We start from the raw sequence: 21,504 nt of genomic DNA on the forward strand, positions 1-21,504 counted from the left end.
AAAGGGAATAAATATCTTTAGAAACACACAGGAATAATGCTTTGATGAAGCAATGTTGATACAGAAATTGCACAATTGCATTATTCAAAGGCACACACTCAAAATGATAAACCACCAGTTATTTTGAAAACAATAATATTCAATGATATATGGTCCTTGAAACATGACCAAGGTATTCCAATTAAATAAATCTCCTCAGAAAAGTAGTAAAATCTGTGTTTCTTTTTATTTCATACAGCCAGTAGTGAAACATTTAAAGAATGAAACAAAACACACACAGGGTCAAGAGTTGCATAATTTGAATAATATTTTCTTTGAAATGAAGAATAAAATATCTCATTTCAATAGACTGACATGATTTATAATCATTTTCCTTTTCAAAAGGTGTAATCATTTGAATCACTGAATATGAGTATGAAATATTTTTTTCATGTGAAATACATACTACAATGATGATGTGGTAAAGACAATGCACAACATACATATTCCCTGCTTTCAAAATGTAAGTGAATACATGTATAATCAATTTATATTAGTACTCTTTTATGTTAAATTCTGGGGCCCATTTCATAAAGAGTTAAAATATGGTAACTTTGCCATTATGGCAACTACCATGGTAACTGGGCTCATCAGCCAATCATAATCAAGGTTACCATGGTAGTTAACAATCATGACAGAGATACAATAATTGCTAGTCTATATAAAATAGGCCCCTGGTCATATTTTTTTTCTAAAAGAATTCAATTCCAATATGCAGGGGGGGGGGTACTTTAGCAACAAACAAATTTGAGTAGTTAGTACTTCATGTTCTTGCATATTTTTATCCAGTCTCTCTTGCTCATCTTATTCTTCACTTCTCTATTTATCACTTTCCCTTTTATTCCCTTTTACATCTACCTCTTCTCCTTCTCTCTTCTCTTTACTTGACCCCTTTTCTCAGTCTCTTGCTCCAACCCTGTGTTCTTTTCTTTTATCTATAGCTATTTTTTTCTTATTCATGCTACCTTGCCTGCAGGCCTCTAGGCGTTTTGAGGTGTGCCTCACAAGCCTTTCATTATTTTTAGAACACATCCTTTTATTTTTCCTTTTCACTGTAATGATTAGTTAGCATGTATTTTATTTTACCTCAATGCATTATGGAACATCTACACATTCTGTGATGAGCTGCTCTACAAACTGTTTATACTGCATTTATGCTGTTTTTAAAGAGTCTTTTTGATCGGCTTGAGAAATAAAGATTGGCGTTATAACAGCAGAAAGCTGTCAAGCAGAGCTCCTACAGGAGTTACCATAACAGAAACAGAACAGAAACATCATCCATAGTGTGTATAAAATAAAGGCAATCCAAATCTGGAGGATTTGTGATAAAAACTTTGATTGATTTATCAATTTGAATTAACCTGGATAGTAAAAAAAAACAATTAAGTTTTCTTCTGATGCATTAGTTATACCCCTGACACATCACATGACTGAAAATATCATTCTTAAGACAACAGGTCCAGACTTATTTTTTTTTTAATGGTAGTAGAGTGAATGTGATTGATGTCTCAAGTCACAGTAGGTCAGTAAAGAAAACAAACCAACCTCTTCAGGCTTGCATTCACTAGTATAGCCTATCACAGGTCTATTAAGTTTCAAGGTTCAATTAATAAAATACCGGTTTGTCAACTCAGGCATCAGTGATAGTTTAAATCTAAGTCTTATTTGTCAAAACTTGGAAAATTGTAAATTTGTACTCATTGTTTTGAACATTGATTTATTGATTCGTGCATTATTTCAGAGATACATGTAAGGTATCATTGAAAAGTTGAGGGTGTTCTATTTTATACTCAAGACGATGAATTGTTAGATCAATTTATTTTTTGTTAGCACCCCTCTAAATTTGGATTACCTTGTAATAAAATGTAATTCTCAAGTACCTTGTAATAAAATGTAATTCTCAAGTGGAAGTGTTGAAGTGCCTCAAATTGTCAATTATACTTTTAATGAACAATAGAAAAGGTTAGAAAAAGGCTTCAAGGGTGCAAATTGTTCTTAAATACACAAGGTGGACAGCAAATGTTCTATCTCACTTAAAGATTTGATCATAAATTATGGAAATTAATATAACCCCAAATTTCATAAAGTGACATTACAAATATTCAATGAGCAGAGCATTGATACTCTGTTAAGTCCAAGAGAAAAGAATGGTATTACATCAGAATTCATCATTTCTTCCGTTTAGTCTGTTTCCTCCTTGATCTACCACCAGACCTTCCAGTGCTTTCACTCCCGCTCCCATCATCAAAATCCTCCCTATCAAAGTCCAATCTAGTCTTGCGGCTAGCTTCCTTCCACTCCGCTTGTAGCTTCTCCAGCATGTCTTCAGACAGTAAACCTTGTTTGACCAGTTCCTGGCTCAATCGTCCAGACAGTCCACCAAGCTTCTGAGACAGGTCATCTCTAGACTGACCTTCCATGTCCAAGGTATGGGGTCTTTGACGAGGCTTGGTGTGGCTACCTTTGTAGGAATCTCTTGATTTCCTGTGACTAGTGACACTGTCTGCTCCTCCTTCAGAATGGTCTTTTGATGAAGCCACATCTAGAGGTAAAAGAATGAAAACATTCAAATAAGTGTCCATCACAAATATCACAGTGCAGTTGAAACATGAAGGGCAATTTCAGTAACAAATGAACCATTTTGTAGTCTCACCCCAACTTTTCTCATTCTTACCTCACTATACAAACTTGTCAAGCCATAAAAATTCATATTTACCAACAGCTCTATGCAGAGGTTCCACATAAAAATTGATACATAAGTCTGAACGTCATCTGTAATGGGGCATTTTATATGCAAGAAATGTCTTTAAACTTGGGTCTGAAATCAGACATCCCTGTTTGTGAAACCCCACCCAGGTCACCAGTCAGGTGTACAGTCCTTACACCATCCAAATGATTCTTCATAAAGACTTACAACCATGGTGACTTTGACATTATTGCAACTACCATGGAAACCTTTTTAATTGATAGTTGAGCCACGTAACCATGGTATTTACCATAATGGCAAAGTTATCATAATTGTAACTCTTCATAACACACCACCTAGTTTTGAGAGTTTTGGAAACACTCACAACCTATCTTTTTACAAAATGCCACCCAGATTTGAGAGTACTAAAAAACACTCACCACCTTTTTTTCCATGGCTCTTTTTCTGTTCTATATCAGGATCTGGTATTGACGTCATCCCGTTAGACCTGGTCTCACTGGCTCTTATTAGCTTGGTGATATTAATCACACCCATCTGAATGATATTATCTAGCTCAGCTTGGACGTCCTGTATGAGGACGGTGTCTGGGAACATGTCCATGAATCGATAGCTGAAAGGTTAAGAGAGTAATCAAAGACCGAGATATTGAGCAACCTATGTGATAGTTCGATTGTAATTTTATTTTCTTCACAGAACCAATGTACACAGGCTCACATTCATCCACTAAACACTTAACCCTTCATAAATCTGTGAAGAATTTGTAACCTATGTGTCACATTGATCGCCTGATCATATATAAGTAATAATAATAATAAATAGGGCTGCACAGCTTGACAATAACATCAAAATATCATGACATTGTAACTTAAATGAATAGTTGATTTTGAGTCTATGATATACCGCAAATCAGAGTATTGTAAACAATCGAGTTTCAAAGGTGTTTTAGACTAAATTATTCTAATTCCTCCAATCCAACGCACCAGGGGGCCATTTCATAAAGCTGTTCGTGATACAAAGCTTAGCAATGATCGTAGAACATTTTTCTACGATTGATTGCATTGACTACAATGTACAATCAGTCGTGAAAATCAAGCGTACGATCAATCGCTAACCTTTGTGTTACGGGACCCAGGTCTCCTCTGAGGAATGTTTGCAGCATTTACCTTAACCATAGATATAGATCCATGACATCATGAACTGCTTCTAGATGCATCAGATCACGGATGTTCTTAGGGACTGCTAGAGGCCATCCAACGGATCGACAGAACCAGTCAAAGGTGATAGGTTGATTTCTACTATACTGCCTTGCAAACTAATGTCATGAAAGCAAGGGTTTATCATAAGTATAGCGTAGTGATATTTTGTATTATTCTGTTATACTATATCTTGGTGTATGAATCTACTGTATGTTGTAATGCATAAACCTAGCCTGAACCCTATTTATACAAAAAGTTAACCAATTGATATAGAGCATTTTTTTTAATTGATTGCAGTTACCATATCATGAAAATAAACCATAATACAATTTTTATGATTGCAATGTCCACAATATACAATCCATCATAAATATTACTCATGGAATTTTTTAGATTCAATTGCATTGACCACAATAATGTTCAATCAATCATGAACAAATCAATCAATCAATCTTGCACAAAATTTGTACTAAAGGACCCTGACTATTCATCTTTGGCACTACTTACTTAACACTCTATTTCAGTTAAAAATCAGTGTTTATTCAAACTTTATTTGAACGTTCCGGTGCCAGTTGGTCAGATGGTTTATTCTTTTTTAAAGTTGGTTAAAAATGAACAAAAAAACATTGATATTTTTATTTCTATTTTCAAAAGTGTGAAATTGTGGGTGTACCTTGAGGAACATTGTACAGATGAAAGGTAGTTTCCTATTGATAGGGGCACAACAGAAGACATATCTGGCTCGTAGATGAAGAGGAACATGCTGAATCATATCAGCTAAGAACTTGAAGTCATCCACATTGCATACAAAGTAATTCTTCTCTACTTGAGACAGTGTGATGAAGATATCCTGATACATGAGGAAAAGGAGTAAGAAAACTGTATACAATCATTGGATCTACATATGTACAAATGTGGTACCCCCAGGCTTGAGCCAAAGCATGGGTAATAATACTTGCACTTTGTATCCTCAGGCAAATAGTGCAATAGCAATTCAGCTATAATTATTTTTATTATTATTACATTTCAATCCAAATAAAGACACTTCAAAATATCACAATGAAAAGTAAACAGGGAATAATTACAATGTAGAAGTACTATCCTGGAAGTTCTGTGGTCAAGTGTTTCTGAGTCTCTCCTTTCAATCAGAGGGTCGTGGATTCAAATCCTACTTCTGGCATTTCCTTCAGCAAGAAATCCATCCAGATTGTGCTACTATCGACTCAGGTGAGGTGAATGGGGGACCCAGTAATTATTGAGTAATTCATTCAATACTTGTGCAGCAAAGTAGAGGTAAGTCAACCTTCCATTTATAGTCAAATATTTGCCCAAGTTGAATTAATCTGTTTTAGAACAGATTATGCAAAACATATATTTAAACATATCTCTTCAAAGTCAAATTTCTCATCAGACTAACAGATTTCTGAGATCCCTAAAGATTCAACTTAGGCAAAATTACCTGTATATGCATGAAGTAACTCAGAACTGTGCTATTATGAATGGACCAATCATAATTGCCAGGTCTAGATATCAAACCCACTAGACACACTGAATTAAAATCATTTAAAATGGACACTGAAATTATGAATATGTATATAACAGGGGCCCCGTTTCATAAAAAGTTGATATAATAGCTACCCATGCTGGAATATCACCAATCATGGCAACTGTGAAAATTTGTTTCTTGATTGACTTTTCCAATGAAGGTTGATATTCAAGCAAGCATTGCTAACATAGCATTTTTTTAAAGAAATGGGCCCCTGATGAACATATTCATCAAATTATTCATAAAAAGGAGAGTGATAATGTCCAACTTACGATGAGATTTGATAGAGTTGCATCAGGTAGATGATAGGCGAAGAGTTCAATCTGTTCAGCTGTAGGGTGAAGACCTCCTGCTTCTATCTTCTCAACAGGACAGGCTAGAATCTCTTTGAGGAGGGGTAAATCATCAGCATGGAAGGTAGTAGCTTCCCCTTCCTCAAACTGAGTACCATATCTCCCTGCTCTACCAGCTATCTGAAGCGCCTGGGAAGAGAAAACAAGTGGAACGCCTCTGGCAGTCTCGCCTGCATTACACAATTTAATATAGCAGCAGTGCTAACTTTGAAAACTACTATAAAATAATCATTCACAAAAACATCATTCATATGACATAATACCACGTTCATTGACCATAAATGACATTTGAACGGAGACTTAAGACTGTCAACTACACCCATGTCCACATTTCATTCACTCTATCCATAAACTTTCAAAGTTATGATGGCACTTCAACAATTACCCCAACATGGCCAAAGTTCATTGACCTTTAATGACCTTTGACCATGGTCATGTGACCTGAAACTCGTACAGGATGTTCAGTGATACTTGATTACTCTTATGTCCAAGTTTTATGAACTAGATCCATAAACTTTCAGAGCTAGGATGGTAATTTAACATATACCCCCAACACGGCCAAAGTTCATTGACCTTAAATGACCATTGACCATGGTCATGTGACCTGAAACTCGCACAGGATATTCAGTGGTACTTGATTAACCTAATCTCCAAGTTTCATGAACTAAATCCATAAATTTTCAAAGTTATGATGGTAATTCAACAAATACCCTCAACTTGGCCAAAGTTCATTGACCCTTAATGACCTTTGACCTTGGTCATGTGACCTGAAACTCAGGCAGGATGTTCACTAATACTTGATTAACTTTATGTCCAAGTTTCATGAACTAGGTCCATATACTTTCTAAGTTATGATGTCATTTCAAAAACTTAACCTTCGGTTAAGATTTTGAAAATAATTTTCCCAACATGGTCTAAGTTCATTGACCCTAAATGACCTTTGACCTTGGTCATGTGACCTGAAACTCAGGCAGGATGTTCAGTAATACTTGATTAACCTTATGTCCAAGTTTCATGAACTAGGTCCATAGACTTTCTAAGTTATGATGTCATTTTAAAAACTTAACCTTAGGTTAAGATTTGATGTTGACGCCGCCGCCGTCGGAAAAGCGGCGCCTATAGTCTCGCTCTGCTATGCAGGCGAGACAACAAGTATAAAGTTGGTTAAATCTCAAAATTTAAACATTTTTAGGATAGTTCAAAACACCTTTGTTTTAGAATCGTTGCAATGGCGGCAACTTCATAATGTCTGATAGCAATATCCTAATTCCTGTGGAGAACTTGCAGAAAGTGTTGGTAAAAGAAGGTTGATACCTATCACATAACAATGGAATGGAGCTTTTTTAAGACTGTCCTAAAATGTTAAAATTTTGAGGAATAAAGTTTTGACAGCCCATCTACGATAAGCATTTTGTAGGTTTGATTTAAACAATCATAAGGTATTGTAACATCATTTTACTTGGATACTTGGATACCCGGCAGGATTAATTCCTTGAATGCACGAGCGCTGAAAGGCAGCTAAAGCGGGGGTATTAATAACAATAACAACGCGCCTCGGAATAGAATATTTCTAGATAGATGGCGCTATATAAATGCCTATTATTATTATTATATGACAATGGTAGTGATAAACAGCTTTTGCAGGGCGCGACAAACCTGCTTGCCCGGGGCAAGTGAAAATGATGTGCGGGCAAGCATTTCTCAAAGTCAATTGCCCGATCGGGCAAGTGGTTGTTTTGGAAATAAAATAATAAAATATCAGTAGACCATCTAAATTTCAATATCTTTTGGATAATCACAACTATCTCTCATATTATTTCAAACCAACCAGTGGAAACTGATATAATTTCAGCGCCAATTACCAATAATTTATCGCCAGGTACCTCGTTCGAAAAACCGTGCCATCGCATCTTACGTTCTATGTGTGCAATGACTGCGCATGCGCTACTATCTTGCACAATTTGCCGATGCAATCCCCCCCCCCCCCCCCATAAAAAAACAAAAACAAAAAGTGGCTACAATTTCACATTTTGCAAAAATCCATGAAATGGCCATCTATTTTCCATATTACCTTGAAATTGTTTTGATTTAGTTGGAAACTACCGAAAAAATGAAGATTATTCAGCTCTTTCTTGACTGATTTATGATTTATATTTATTGTGGTGTTTTTTGTTATTGTGGTCCAGTGGTCCCACATGTAGACTTTCATGTTGCATGAAAAAAAAAACATGAAAGTCTACATGTGGGACTACAATTTAAAAAAATATTGACCAAGTGTAACATCATAAAATGATAGTTTCCAACTAATTTTTAAAAAATTCAAGGAAATATGGAAAATAAATGACAATTTCATGGATCTAAAGATGCAAAATGTTTTTTTTATTTTTTTTTTATTTTACATCATAAAACGATCTTTCTCAGAGTCAATAAAGAGCTTAATATTTTTCACCGGCTTTTTTTATAGTTTCCAACTAAATCAAAACAATTCTAAGGAAATATGGCAAACAGATAAACATTCCGTGGATTTAAAGAGGCAAAATATGAAACTTTAGCAACTTTTGGTTAAGGTTTTTTTTTAACCTTAAACGCCCATTTATAAATGCGAAAAGTTTTTTCAAAATAAACGTAATGACTCAGGCCTACATTGGTGAGTAAACTTTTAAATGTTTGTTCTTTTATACTATACATGACTCTCAATTGTTGTTATTTTGTATGACCTTTAAAAATAATAGCAGTGCCGTCATAATAAAATTATATAACATATTGGGCAATTAGTTTTTTCTATCGGGCAAGCAAATTTTTTCATCACTTGCCCGAAAATTTTTGTAGAGGCCTGGCTTTTGTAAAGAATCATTTATCTGCAAAAATAATCTATACAATATTTATCTAAAGATTTGAATCACTGGATTGTGGTATTTGTATACTGAATTATTAAGAATTTCAATGATCATTATTCTCTCTAAACCCCAGTATGATCTCTTACCTGTGAGGTAGTCAGTCTATCCATCTCTTTCTCTCCTTTCTCATTAATGTATGGCCTGATTAGACTGTTAAAGATAACTCTCTTAATACTCCTGACAGGTTCAAAATATAACAAAAGAAAAGTAAAAATAGAACCATATCAAAGATATCAAGTTTGTTGTCAATATGAATTCATTATCACAAACATAAAGACATGAGTATCACGATCATGGTACATTACTTCTTTTAGTAGAAATGATAATGCTATCAATCAATCGCACAGATCCACTAGCAAGTTCTCTCTTGGAGTTCCTGTCCTTCATCAGATTGATAATTTCTAGCTTTTGATTGAGACCAGTGTTCATGCGTAGTGATTCATCCTATGTTCCCCTTGGTCTCCCCCTTATGTGCTTTTCCAAGGAAATGCTCCCACAAGTTAAATTAATTTTTTTTGCTCATAACATGTGACAAAAATCAATTAGGTAAATAACTTGAAAATGCAATTACTACCTTTGCTCACTTACAGAACAAAGAAGACTGGATAACCCCCCCCCCTAAAAAAGCCCACGAAACCCAGACTATAGTTGGCAGGCAAGGAACATCCCCTCGACTATGTTACACTGCAGGGCCTTCCAATTTTATAATTTTTAAACTGTGGTGCAAATTTTAACTAATTTTCCAACAAATGCTGATAGCTGTGAAGTGTCCACCTGATAAGTGGATAGACTGGGCTACACAGTGAATAAACAAATCACACTCTGTATACTTGTTTTCCTAAGAATCTAACAAAAATAAGAAAACACATTAAAGAAAGAAATATACTATAATACAACTTCCACTCACAGATTGAGCCCCATTCCAATAGCATCGGTGGCAACCAGTATCTTACAGGGGTCATCGGGGTCATTGAACTTTGCTGCTTGACTCAGTTTGGCACCTGTAACACAAATTAAGTGTTCATATTTCAAGGTTCTAACAAAAAACATGAAAAAGTAATAAAACAGGGTATCATATTAGCATTATGGTTCATTTTACTCATTCAATATATTTTTTTCAAACCTTTAGGAATCTTTAAAAAATGGCATAGGCTTAAGATACAAAAATATTTGGGGAACAAGGCTATGACATAATGCCAATTTGGCCTTATTCTAAACAAAATACTTATACTTATTGCAAATTTATATATTAACATTCTCATAATTACTTCAAACTCATATATAGGTCTAATAATCTTATTTGTTTATATTTTCAGAACAATATGGACAATGTGATTTGTTTCAAAATCAGATTGTAGACAAGTGAGACAATGGCCTTTAAGCTTTAGGGCATTGGAGTAGGGGGAATCCCCAGAGCCCCCTTCACACCATGTCAAACAAACTCACCTGGTGGTAATGATCCATAGATAACAGCACACTCCTTTCCCATAGCTTCTAACTGTCTACTGATTGAATATAAATCATTCTTACTGAATGCAACGATACAATCACCTGGTTTCACATTCTCAAGGTTTCCTGTAATGAGAGAACATTACATTTTATTTCATTTAATAAATTCTATACATGTATGATACTTTCAAGCATACATATTCAAATCCATCATTGTGGGATAATTTCATATTATATACACTTGAAAAACAACACTTGGTAGTGTATCTTAGATGATAACATTAATACTTCAGATTATATCTCATATTTTCATTTGCTCAATCAAAAATATTATTAAAATGTCAAGATCTCCATTTTAGCCGTCAATGAACAAATGAACACTCATGCATTAAAGCTTGGTGCATATATATTAAATTAATTCCGGTTACAAACATTATATTGACAATTTATTTAATAACATTCTTTCATTTGTACAAGAAGTTTGAGTTTTTGCAAGTTTCATTTAAGCAAGGAGTTTTACTCACTTGTGAATGCTGGAGGCAGCATGTATTCATCTTACTGACCCCATTCTGTTCCAGCAGGAGTTAATAAGAACCCTTGCATTATTTTAGTTGTTGGTGCTTTAATCAACAGCTGCTTACCAAGCCTTATTTGTTTACCTTGACAGTCAATCACAGCTCGCCATTTAGCAACCAGTTTTTTTTAATGTATATTGTTATGCTGTAGTATTATGTTCATGCAATTATACTCTGATGAGTGCATGTCATAAAAAGCTTCAATTTTTCTGTTTTTAATTCTGTTTTCCGGTCTTTCATTTGAGTAAAATATTATGTTGCAACTGCAGGTGAAAGAACGTTTGTGTGAAAAGATTATTCCAATGGATGCACTCCAGTGACATATTTTGTTACAATTCAAGAAAAATATAATTATCTCTCCAGAAAACCTAATATCTGTTTCCACAAACACATCCATTATTCCTAAAATTTAACAAAGTATCTTTCTAAGAAAATAATATTTGCCTACAGAGACTCTCACAGATCCCTCCCTTTTCCTCAAGCAAAAGAGGCATAGTATTTTAAAGCATTACCAACCTAATGGTTGATCCAAGATTTGTAGCGACGTCAGCCTTTTATAATGTCGTATCTCAAGCTCATCACCCGTTGATAGAGTGAGTTCTTTGACAAGATCAATAGCAGCTGGCTCTCCACATAGATGAATCTCTTTGGCATTAACTCCTGGGGTTTATTAATTAATCAAAAAGGAACAAATTCTTCACAAGAACAAGAGCATTATCATTGAAGGGGATTGACGAACCTTTCTTCAATTCAAGGAGGCAATTGGCAATGAAGATTATGGGTTTAATATTTTCAGCATCACACTTTCCATTCTATAAGGTAATTTTTTTGAAATATCTAGATTTTCAAACCAAATCATTCAATAAACCATTATAACAGGCAAATGCATAAAATATACATTCAAAATGATACTACTGATAGACCTTTATTACTGTCAATCTTCTCCAGTAACCACTAATCACATAGATATTGAAATAGCATGTTTTGCCATCAAGTTCTTAGTACGAAGCTTCACAACAGTAGCATAATATTTTCTAAAATCCTTCATGATTTTGATTTATTACTGTTTTATGTTGTTGTCATTTGTTTATTTTCTCATTAATATTTTTCCTTCAAGAGATGTAGAGAAATACAGATTGGCCCCTGAACTTGTTGTCTTATTCTAAAACTATATTTTCCACAAAGGCTCTGATAAAAAATATTAAAAATAATAAAAACTAAAACCCAAAAGATCATATATTTGATATCAGTAATTATCTTGTTTATCTTGGGTGATCGGTAAAGATGTACATATAGTGTGACTCACCGAGTAAAGCTCTTGTCCATGCCCAACCTCTGGAAGGGTCTCTTAACATCTGGATTTCATCAATGACTGCTATCTCATCTAGGAAAATATAGAAAAGAGAGGATGATTTTCACATACATAAACTGATGATCATTTTTCACAAATGAAAAAAAGATGAACTGTTATGAACTCTAAATGTACCAGATTGTGTGCAGCTTCTTTATGGAATAATGTTTAATCTGGAATCAATTCGTAAAAGCAGCATATTAAGATTTAATTAGAACTGTTTATTCAAATGGTAAAGTGTTCACAGGGACTTGTATTCACAAAAGTGTGCTAGTTGAAACACAGTTATAGTCTGTCCTTTATCTGTGGGTCAAATTGATTGTATGTAATTTGTTCTTGTTTACATATTGTTAGCACAACAACACACATGAGCAATTATAGTGCAAATGAAGCTTGACCAGTTGTATCATCAGAGCAAAGGAAGTCATCTGAAAAAGCTACCATTTCAAATCTAGAAATTTCATCCTTAGGATGTTTTAAATCAAACCAACAGCTAATGATGAAATTCACATCAAGGCTTGTTCCTTGACATTGGTGGATGCCCTGGCTTTTGAATGACTCTATCTTACTTCTACACTTACATGGTTGGGAGACTCTAGTCACCTCTACTGTACATGGTACATGAGGTGAAGGAATATAGTCCGGGGTGCATACTTACATGGTTGGGAGACACTGGTCATCTCTACTGTACATGCTACATGAGGTGAAGGGATAGAGTCTGGGGTGCATACTTACATGGTTGGGAAACACTAGTCATCTCTACTGTACATGGTACATGAGGTGAAGGGATAGAGTCTGGGGTGCATACTAACATGGTTGGGAGACACTAGTCACCTCTACTGTACATGGTACATGAGGTGAAGGAATAGAGTCCGGGGGTGCATACTTACATGGTTGGGAGACACTAGTCATCTCTACTGTACATGGTACATGAGGTGAAGGAATAGAGTCTGGGGGTGCATACTTACATGGTTGGGAGACACTAGTCATCTCTACTGTACATGGTACATGAGGTGAAGGGATAGAGTCTGGGGTGCATACTTACATGGTTGGGAGACACTAGTCATCTCTACTGTACATGGTACATGAGGTGAAGGAATAGAGTCCGGGGGTGCATACTTACATGGTTGGGAGACACTAGTCACCTCTACTGTACATGGTACATGAGGTGAAGGAATAGAGTCTGGGGTGCATACTTACATGGTTGGGAGACACTGGTCATCTCTACTGTACATGGTACATGAGGTGAAGGAATAGAGTCTGGGGGTGCATACTTACATGGTTGGGAGACACTAGTCATCTCTACTGTACATGGTACATGAGGTGAAGGGATAGAGTCTGGGGTGCATACTTACATGGTTGGGAGACACTAGTCATCTCTACTGTACATGGTACATGAGGTGAAGGAATAGAGTCCGGGGGTGCATACTTACATGGTTGGGAGACACTAGTCACCTCTACTGTACATGGTACATGAGGTGAAGGAATAGAGTCTGGGGTGCATACTTACATGGTTGGGAGACACTGGTCATCTCTACTGTACATGGTACATGAGGTGAAGGAATAGAGTCTGGGGGTGCATACTTACATGGTTGGGAGACACTAGTCACCTCTACTGTACATGGTACATGAGGTGAAGGAATAGACTGGGTGAGCATACTTACATGGTTGGGAAACACTAGTCATCTCTACTGTACATGGTACATGAGATGATGGGATAGAGTCTGGGGTGCATACTTACATGGTTGGGAGACACTAGTCATCTCTACTGTACATGGTACATGAGGCTAAGGAATAGAGTCCGGGGGTGCATACTTACATGGTTGGGAAACACTAGTCATCTCTACTGTACATGGTACATGAGGTGAAGGGATAGAGTCTGGGGTGCATACTTACATGGTTGGGAGACACTAGTCATCTCTACTGTACATGGTACATGAGGTGAAGGGATAGAGTCCGGGGGTGCACACTTACATGGTTGGGAGACACTAGTCATCTCTACTGTACATGCTACATTAGGTGAAGGAATAGAGTCCGGGGTGCATACTTACATGGTTGGGAGACACTAGTCATCTCTCCTGTACATGGTACATGAGGTGAAGGAATAGAGTCCGGGGGTGCATACTTACATGGTTGGGAAACACTGGTCATCTCTACTGTACATGCTACATGAGATGACGGGATAGAGTCTGGGTGAGCGTACTTCCTCTCCTCCCCTGTTACCAAGTCACACATGATACCCTAAAACAAAAGGTGGAATAATGAAATTATACTGAATTCATATGAAAATATGTACAACTCAACATTACAGTCCAAATATAAACCACTAAAATACTATGAAACATACATCTTAAAGTTTTACATTGCCAAAAAATTGAATGAACCATATTAATGAAAGCAAGTAGAAAGTGGCTTTCTATAATTAATTAGAGACAACAAAAAATTAATAATGCACATATCTCTTACCATATTTTATACTTATTATCCAACGCTGCTCCCATTTCCTCTTTTCTTTTTACTTCTTCATATTTTATATTGAATTTGTAAAATTTGAAGTAGGAAGATGGAGTTTTGGAGCTAGGTTTCAAATTAACAATACAGTTTTTAACAATTTTAGAACTTTTAATACCTCAAAATCACCCTTTTCCTTAACAATATTCCAACTGATTCTGATCATATCAATTATCAATACCAGGAGAACACTTCATCAAAATATTTGTCAGACAAGTTGACTGAGAACCTCAATTCCTATGGTAACTGTCAAACGAAATATATTTTATCAGATTTAAAAAAAAACGTTTTATCTGACAGTTAAAATAGTAAAAGTCAAATTTCTTTGCTTCTCAGCAAATCAAAATCAAGGACAGTTGTCAGATTAGGTCATTTGTCAGAGTATTTCATCAACTCTAAAGGTTGATGAAATACTCTCCTGGTACCTTATAGCATATAGAAACTTATTCCCCAACCCATAGCTGATCTTAAATCTATTATCTTACCCTATCATTAGTCTTCTTGTGTACTTCACTGGCCAGCAGCTTCAATGGACCACAGTAGACTCCAGACTTTGCACTGCTGAATCTCTCTAAGGCATGGTATGTCTTCCCACTGTTAGTAGGTCCTGCATGGAATACAACCTTCCTTTCAATGGCTCTAGCTTCAGGGTACCTAGGTATGTAAGCAATTAATGCAATGGGGAGATAAATATGGAAAACACCATGTGCTTAAGCACAGCAAACATGGTAGCTTCTAGATTGTAACAGGCTGTGAGCTGGGCTCTAATGACTATCTAATCTAGAACATATTAACAAGAACAACTTATAACACAATGTTTTGAAGAAAATGAGTGAAACACATTCTGTTGACTATTATCCAAGACTCATCATCGGTGATATTCTCTAATGTTGTAACCCGCACCCGTTGCGGTACGGGTTAACCTGCCGGTATGCCCCCGATCGCGGGTTGCGGGCCGGGCCGAGTTCATTCTCAAACCCGCAGACCGTCATGCGAAAAAAAGGGAGAAGTAACGACGCATAATAAAAACATTAACAATGAAAATTGAGTTAGGATCATGTGCTTCTTACGTGGCAGATTCTTTTAGAGACGTAGATATTTCCTTTTAAAAAAATGCCGGCGTATTGTTGTCTTGTGAACAGTGAACAGGACTGAGACAGTTCGACATAAATACATCGAGTTGCTCTTTCGAAGGAGCGCCAGTGCAGCGCAGCACAGTCTAGTCAAAAGCAATCGCATAGGCCAATGAAACTCGATGTTGAGTTTCCCGTCCCATTTTTTCCAGCTCATAATGAGGATTTCATTATTCTTTATTTTCCAGAAGATGAAAGTTTGACCTTTTGTAACCTTTGAACGCACTTGTATTCTGTGGAACTGTCTTGAAGCCAGGGAACAAATCAATCATTTTATTCGGGGGCTCCATTTTCATTTTGTTGTAATATTTCAGGGGCTCCATTTCTATCGTTTTGGAGGCTACTTTTTGCATTTCGGGGGCTCTTTTCAAATGCTAAGTTTTGTATTTTGAGGAATACCTGTCCACTTATTAAATTAATTATTACTTGTTGTTTAATATTGCATGATTTTTAAAGTTATTTTTTTCATGCTTAGAATCTTGGATGTGGGTGTGTTTGTGTGGGTGTGACTATGAGTTGAACTTGGATATAAATGAATTCAATATCTAATTTCTACTCCATCTAACTTTTGTTAATTCCAGTACTTGGCCATGTAATAAAGGCCCACATACCCTAACTTTTCCTGATGTTCTTTGAAAACGCAGATCTCCACGAAAATTGCATTTCTCTATGGGGGAGTCTAAATTTGGTGAGAATGAACTCATTAATAACTTAAATATACATGACAATGAAGAAATCATCTAACTTTATTGGCAGTTTTGAATAATATTCCCAAAATATAAACTCTGTCTGAAACATAAAATCACCATCATTGAGGCATTTACAGAGCAAATTGTCCCCCAGAGCTCTGGCAGAGAGACAGAGCTCAGACTGGCTAGCTAGTGCAAGCGCCAATGCGTACGTGCATGAGCCTCCCTTCGGCCTTGTAAAACAGATTGAGCTTTGTTTGATGATTTTTTTTGTCTGATATTTACCTCATCCCCTGCAAAAATAAAACAAATTATTTTTAAGTTATAATTAGCAAATAAGAAAGGTATTTTTGGATGTTACTATGCCGTATGACAACTCACCAATGCGAGGTTATTAGACTATGGGATTTATTGAGGTAGCTTAACCAAACCTCGAGCGATGTTCGTGCAGGCTCCACTCCACTTCACTACCCCTACATCGGGTATCAGCGTAGTGGAGCGGAAGTTAAGTTGAGTGGAGCCTGCACGAACATCGCTCGAGGTATGGTTGAGCATGCAGTGTCATTCCATTCACAAGAAAAAAACAAGAAAAAATTTACAGGTATTTACATGATATACAAGTAATTGTGACTGAAAAGCTTATATTAATGTTTTATATCAGTTCTGAATCTAGATCTACATGTATGTCAAAATAGTAAAATAATGAATTATTTTCAGAATTTGATTTTTGAACGCGGTCCAAATTTCATAACGCGGGCGGGCGACGGGAAACTGAACATCGAATTTCAGCGGCCATATCGAATGAAATGCAAAAACAGAAGGAAATAATAATAACGAGATATACGAGAAGAAAAAATTGACTGGATCATTATCAAGGTATTTATTTCAATTTTGATTACTTTACAGACGAGGTCCCATAGAATTGAATATTGTAATTATGATTGTTGTGAGTCGCCGTGTCGACTGTCCTGGACTGAAAAACAACATTGCCGATCTTTGCTGGGCAGCCTGGGCGCTAGCTAGCGCGCGCTGAGCTGCGGCTCCGATCCGAGGAGTTAATTGCGCAATGCTTTCAATTTCGAGATCAGAGCGGACCCATTTCGTGGTACAAAGTAACAAAAAAAAACATTTTCTCTCCGGAATAAAAGGCGAATTTGCAAATTGTAAGTAAATTCACTCTAGGCTAGGTTAGTAGTTGGCATATATTTTCCTGATTTGAGCCTGCATAGTGTGGGGATTGCAGAAATAATTTTAATTTTTCCAAGATAAATTGACTTGCGGGTTAAAACCGGACGGGTCAACGGGTCCCGCTTGCAAATTAATGGATTGTACGGGACGGTACGGTTCGGGTTTTCACTTGCGGGTTACAACATTAATATTCTCTATTTTTCTTCAGCTATTCCATACTACATTCTATGTAGGTATAGTTACAAATATATATATATATCTCTCTCTCTCTCTTTTCCATTTCATTCCTGAACTTTTGACTCCTAAACTTTGTAAACATTCAAAATTTCATTGTTTCATGCTAATCTCAAATGATTTACAATCTTAAATGGCAGCTTTTTCATCATTTCTTAAAGATTATTTTAAATACTGGTAGTTGATAAGTTTGGTAAACTCTCCACTCCGACATTACAGATCTTTTGTATATCTTTGATTGTTTTTCTGAATTATTGCCCACAGGATACTATCCTGGTACAAAATGGTGCAAATGCAGATCAACACTTACCATTGGGCTGGGTCTGTGAGGTCACTGATCTTTTTCAGATCGTCCATGCAATCCAGGGCAGGAAAGATCTGGCGGGCATGGCGTATGAAGTATGGAAAGATGTCATCTATATGCCCCGCCCCTACCAGAATGTCACTAAGAATAATATGCAGATCAGGCTCCACAGACTCCACCTCTGTGATGTATTTCCTGAAGCTCATGAAACTTTGATGAAAGAGGTTATCTGAGAAAGGATACCAAGACATGAGATAAGCAGGACATCAAGCTCTTCATTCTTTCTTTTCTCTTTTGTGTACATCTTTATCAAAGCATTTTTCATATTTTCCTAATCATCAGGGGTGTGTCATGAAAGTTTTCAGAACTGACTAAATTATCAGCAGTGACAATTTTAGTGAAATCCAGGTTTCCAGTGACTAAGAAGCATTGATCTGATTGTTACTATAGTAACTATCAGAGATTGACAAGTTGTCAGTGCTGACTAAGCTTAATGAAATGGTGACCAGAATGAAACTTACCCGCAATGAATGCACATATGTAACTCACTTGGGAGTAATTTCAAAGCACCATGGTATCTCAAACACTTAGGCCTGTATTCTGAAGCCACGTTTAACTTCAACCATGGTTTAACTCTGTGCTAAAATTATGGAAAGCCCAAAATTTATTTATCCTTCCAAAACTGTTAAAAATGATTTGAGAGAACAATGAGCTGATACATTGAAATTATACTGTTTGAGATTTATTGCACTCTTGGTCATTCATAGTTTATCCACAACTTTAAACCAGAGTTTACTCTAGATTTAACCCGACTTGAGAATACGGGCCCTAATAAACTATGCTGATTTGTGCTGGGTAAGCACAAGGAGGTAATGTAGATCAACGTCTTCCCAGAGGACTATTGACTCAAAGACTGAAAATAATTTACAATGATCCAGACAGGAGTCAAGTGCCATTTCCAAAGACATTTATCCACTTGGTGAAGGACAGCTCCAGGGTATTTTTTATTTATTTTTTTTTTTTTGGGGGGGGGTTCATGATGAAACAATGATGAAACAAATTCATATCAGTAGCACGTCCAAGCATTCTTGTTACCAATACACTTCTATTTCCTTCATCTTAAGAAATAGTAAGGACAGTTGTGCCTCTGTAAGTGCCACTACAATACATGGTGCTGTCACTGCTGTGCCTACATATGACCATTCGTAAGAGATCATCTTACCATCTAATCCTTCTTCTTCGGCAAGCCTCTGGATAGTTGGCCTTTTTGAAAACTTTGTGAGAATCTTCATCAATTCATCTGTAAAGAAATTGAAAAATAAAAGAACAAATATAAAATTAATATGCATGGATAAAAAATCACTGATTTAGATCATACCTGATCTTCGGATCGGCAGCCAATAACGATCTAATCAAGGCTGATCGGCTGTTTCACGCCGATCATACGTGTATCGGTATGATCGGTGGCAATTTGAAATACCTCTTGGCGCAATATTTAAACAGTCTCAAAGTCAAAGTAACTTTAAAACATTTCCTGATAGATTGTGCAATTAATTTGAGATCGTCGTGACATCTATTAATTTTCATTTTCCTTTCCGACGAGGTTGAGAAAATGCGTCCTTTTATGTTTCTTTTTGGAGAACGGGAGATCATTATGAAATGTATAATAAATCTAAGCCGTTAGTACCAAAAAAAACAATTTCAAAACATTCACAATCGATCGTTCATTAATAATGAATCTGAGATGTTTGTGACTACATTCTATTTCATTTTCCTTACAAGAAATATAGCCTTATAGCCACCACATTGCATTACATCATAATCATGATAATTTAGAAATAAGCCTATAGACCCCTAAAGTAGAAAATATAAATAACAAGCATAGGCGATAGGCAGGCCTGTTAACATACTCAAGTTATTTTCAACATGATTTTCATACCTTTCTTGTTCTTCAAATTTGCACCAAGCTCTTCACCGATGTTTATGTCATCTGGATTATTAGCAGGTTTTACAGGAACAGGAATAAACAATGCTCTAACATTCTTGTCATCCTTGTCTGAAAAACTCCGACAGATCCCAGATGAAGAAGTTGTTAACGCCGGTCGCCCGCTCTCCCGACAAGCTCCTCCCGAATTCGCCGCGAATAAAAATGATCGACGACGGACGGAGTGGATCCCTGACCCCGGAGTTGCGGCATGGTGAGAGTCCAACGTTCTGTTTAAAATCGTTCGTGGTACTGCTGGAAGTGTTCGTTGTGCACAAGAAAAACAACGAAATGTCCTGACAATGGAATATGGCCGACCATATTTACTAGACATTATAAAACAAATATATACTATTTGACATCAAGGAAAAATGAAATACCTGCTCCAATTGCTATTTCAATTGAGTTCCTCCGAACTTATTTCCACTCGGGAATATTTAAGGTTACACATGTTGTTAACAAGTTTGTAACGTAGAGGGCCATCTTAATCACCACAACTTTTTTTGAGAGGGGGTGGGGCGTTTCTGCCCTTCTGGAGCAGTTATTTCATTCATTTCAGAGCAACATTTACATGCACACAAAACATATTTTCATTTTGCCTTGTTTGCACTTTCCTAGCACTTTTAATATATCAAACATAATGTTTTATTTTAGAATGAAATGCATGGTGAATAAATTGAAGGGGAATTCCCACTTCCATTCTGACATCAAGTTGCAGAAAAATAAGAGAAACACACTCAATGAAAGTTTGACAGAAATCTATCAAAAAATAACTTTGGAGACATGAACTTTTGTGATACCATATGCGAATATTTGTATAATCTCCATAAATTTTATATTTTTATATATTGAAATGATTGAAAATATTTTCATTGCAAGGATCTGTGTCTGATAGCATATTAAAAGAACAGGTAAAATAATTTTCAATTTTTTTAGAATTTTGCTTTTTAAGGAATTTATATCTCACAACAATCAGAGAGCTGCCAGCATGTGACATCACAAAATAAAATTAGAATATTTCTCAATTTGTTCTTTAATGCGTTTTCATGAAATCACATGAAATTTTGCTTTTATTAAAGCCAACATTATGCTATGGTGAACCCCCCCCCCCTCCTTTAGAGGCAACACGACTTTCTCTTTGCTTTTATTAACATCTCTCTCTTTCCCTTGTTCGTTCTCATGCTCTCTCTCTCTTCTCTCTTCCTCCCTCCCCCTCATACACTTACGTGAAATGTGAAGTTTGTGTGTAATTCCTTGGTTGTAAGAAGTGGCATGAGTGCATACTACACACAATTGAACTCACTCAGTTATTGTATCGTTTTGTTTTATTTTGTTTATGCAGTGCTTA

The 21,504-nt window shown here is 36.1% G+C and overlaps 1 protein-coding gene across 2 annotated transcripts; it reads right to left on the reverse strand.

Moving 5' to 3' along the window:
* Window positions 1-207: 207 nt before the first annotated feature.
* LOC129273323 (ATP-dependent RNA helicase SUPV3L1, mitochondrial-like) lies at window positions 208-20,762 on the reverse strand. Of its 2 annotated transcripts, none has more exons than XM_054910344.2 (15): window positions 20,112-20,762; window positions 19,395-19,472; window positions 18,179-18,401; window positions 15,110-15,278; window positions 14,243-14,354; window positions 12,069-12,146; window positions 11,279-11,422; window positions 10,185-10,313; window positions 9,646-9,739; window positions 8,825-8,915; window positions 5,761-5,970; window positions 4,616-4,792; window positions 3,910-4,058; window positions 3,166-3,356; window positions 208-2,581 (listed from the first exon to the last, which is right to left on the reverse strand). In XM_054910344.2, the coding sequence occupies exons 1-15, from the start codon at window positions 20,488-20,490 to the stop codon at window positions 2,208-2,210; spliced, it is 2,598 nt and encodes an 865-aa protein (XP_054766319.2). In that variant the 5' UTR covers window positions 20,491-20,762; the 3' UTR covers window positions 208-2,207. The 2 variants fall into 2 exon arrangements, with proteins under 2 accessions (XP_054766319.2, XP_054766320.2); XM_054910345.2 differs by having other exon boundaries at window positions 3,169-3,356; window positions 20,112-20,629.
* Window positions 20,763-21,504: the final 742 nt, after the last annotated feature.

This window comes from Lytechinus pictus, chromosome 12, assembly GCF_037042905.1.
Source record: "Lytechinus pictus isolate F3 Inbred chromosome 12, Lp3.0, whole genome shotgun sequence".
NCBI lineage: Eukaryota > Metazoa > Echinodermata > Echinoidea > Temnopleuroida > Toxopneustidae > Lytechinus > Lytechinus pictus.

Excerpts from the sequence above, each read along its gene's own strand:
- LOC129273323 (XM_054910344.2), bottom strand. The coding sequence starts at position 20,490 with ATGTCTAGTAAATATGGTCGGCCATATTCCATTGTCAGGACATTTCGT. Across the intron at positions 19,473-20,111 it reads AAATTTGAAGAACAAGAAAG|ATGAATTGATGAAGATTCTC; the intron begins GTATGAAAATCA and ends ATTTCTTTACAG. Across the intron at positions 9,740-10,184 it reads CTATGGATCATTACCACCAG|GTGCCAAACTGAGTCAAGCA; the intron begins GTGAGTTTGTTT and ends TTTGTGTTACAG.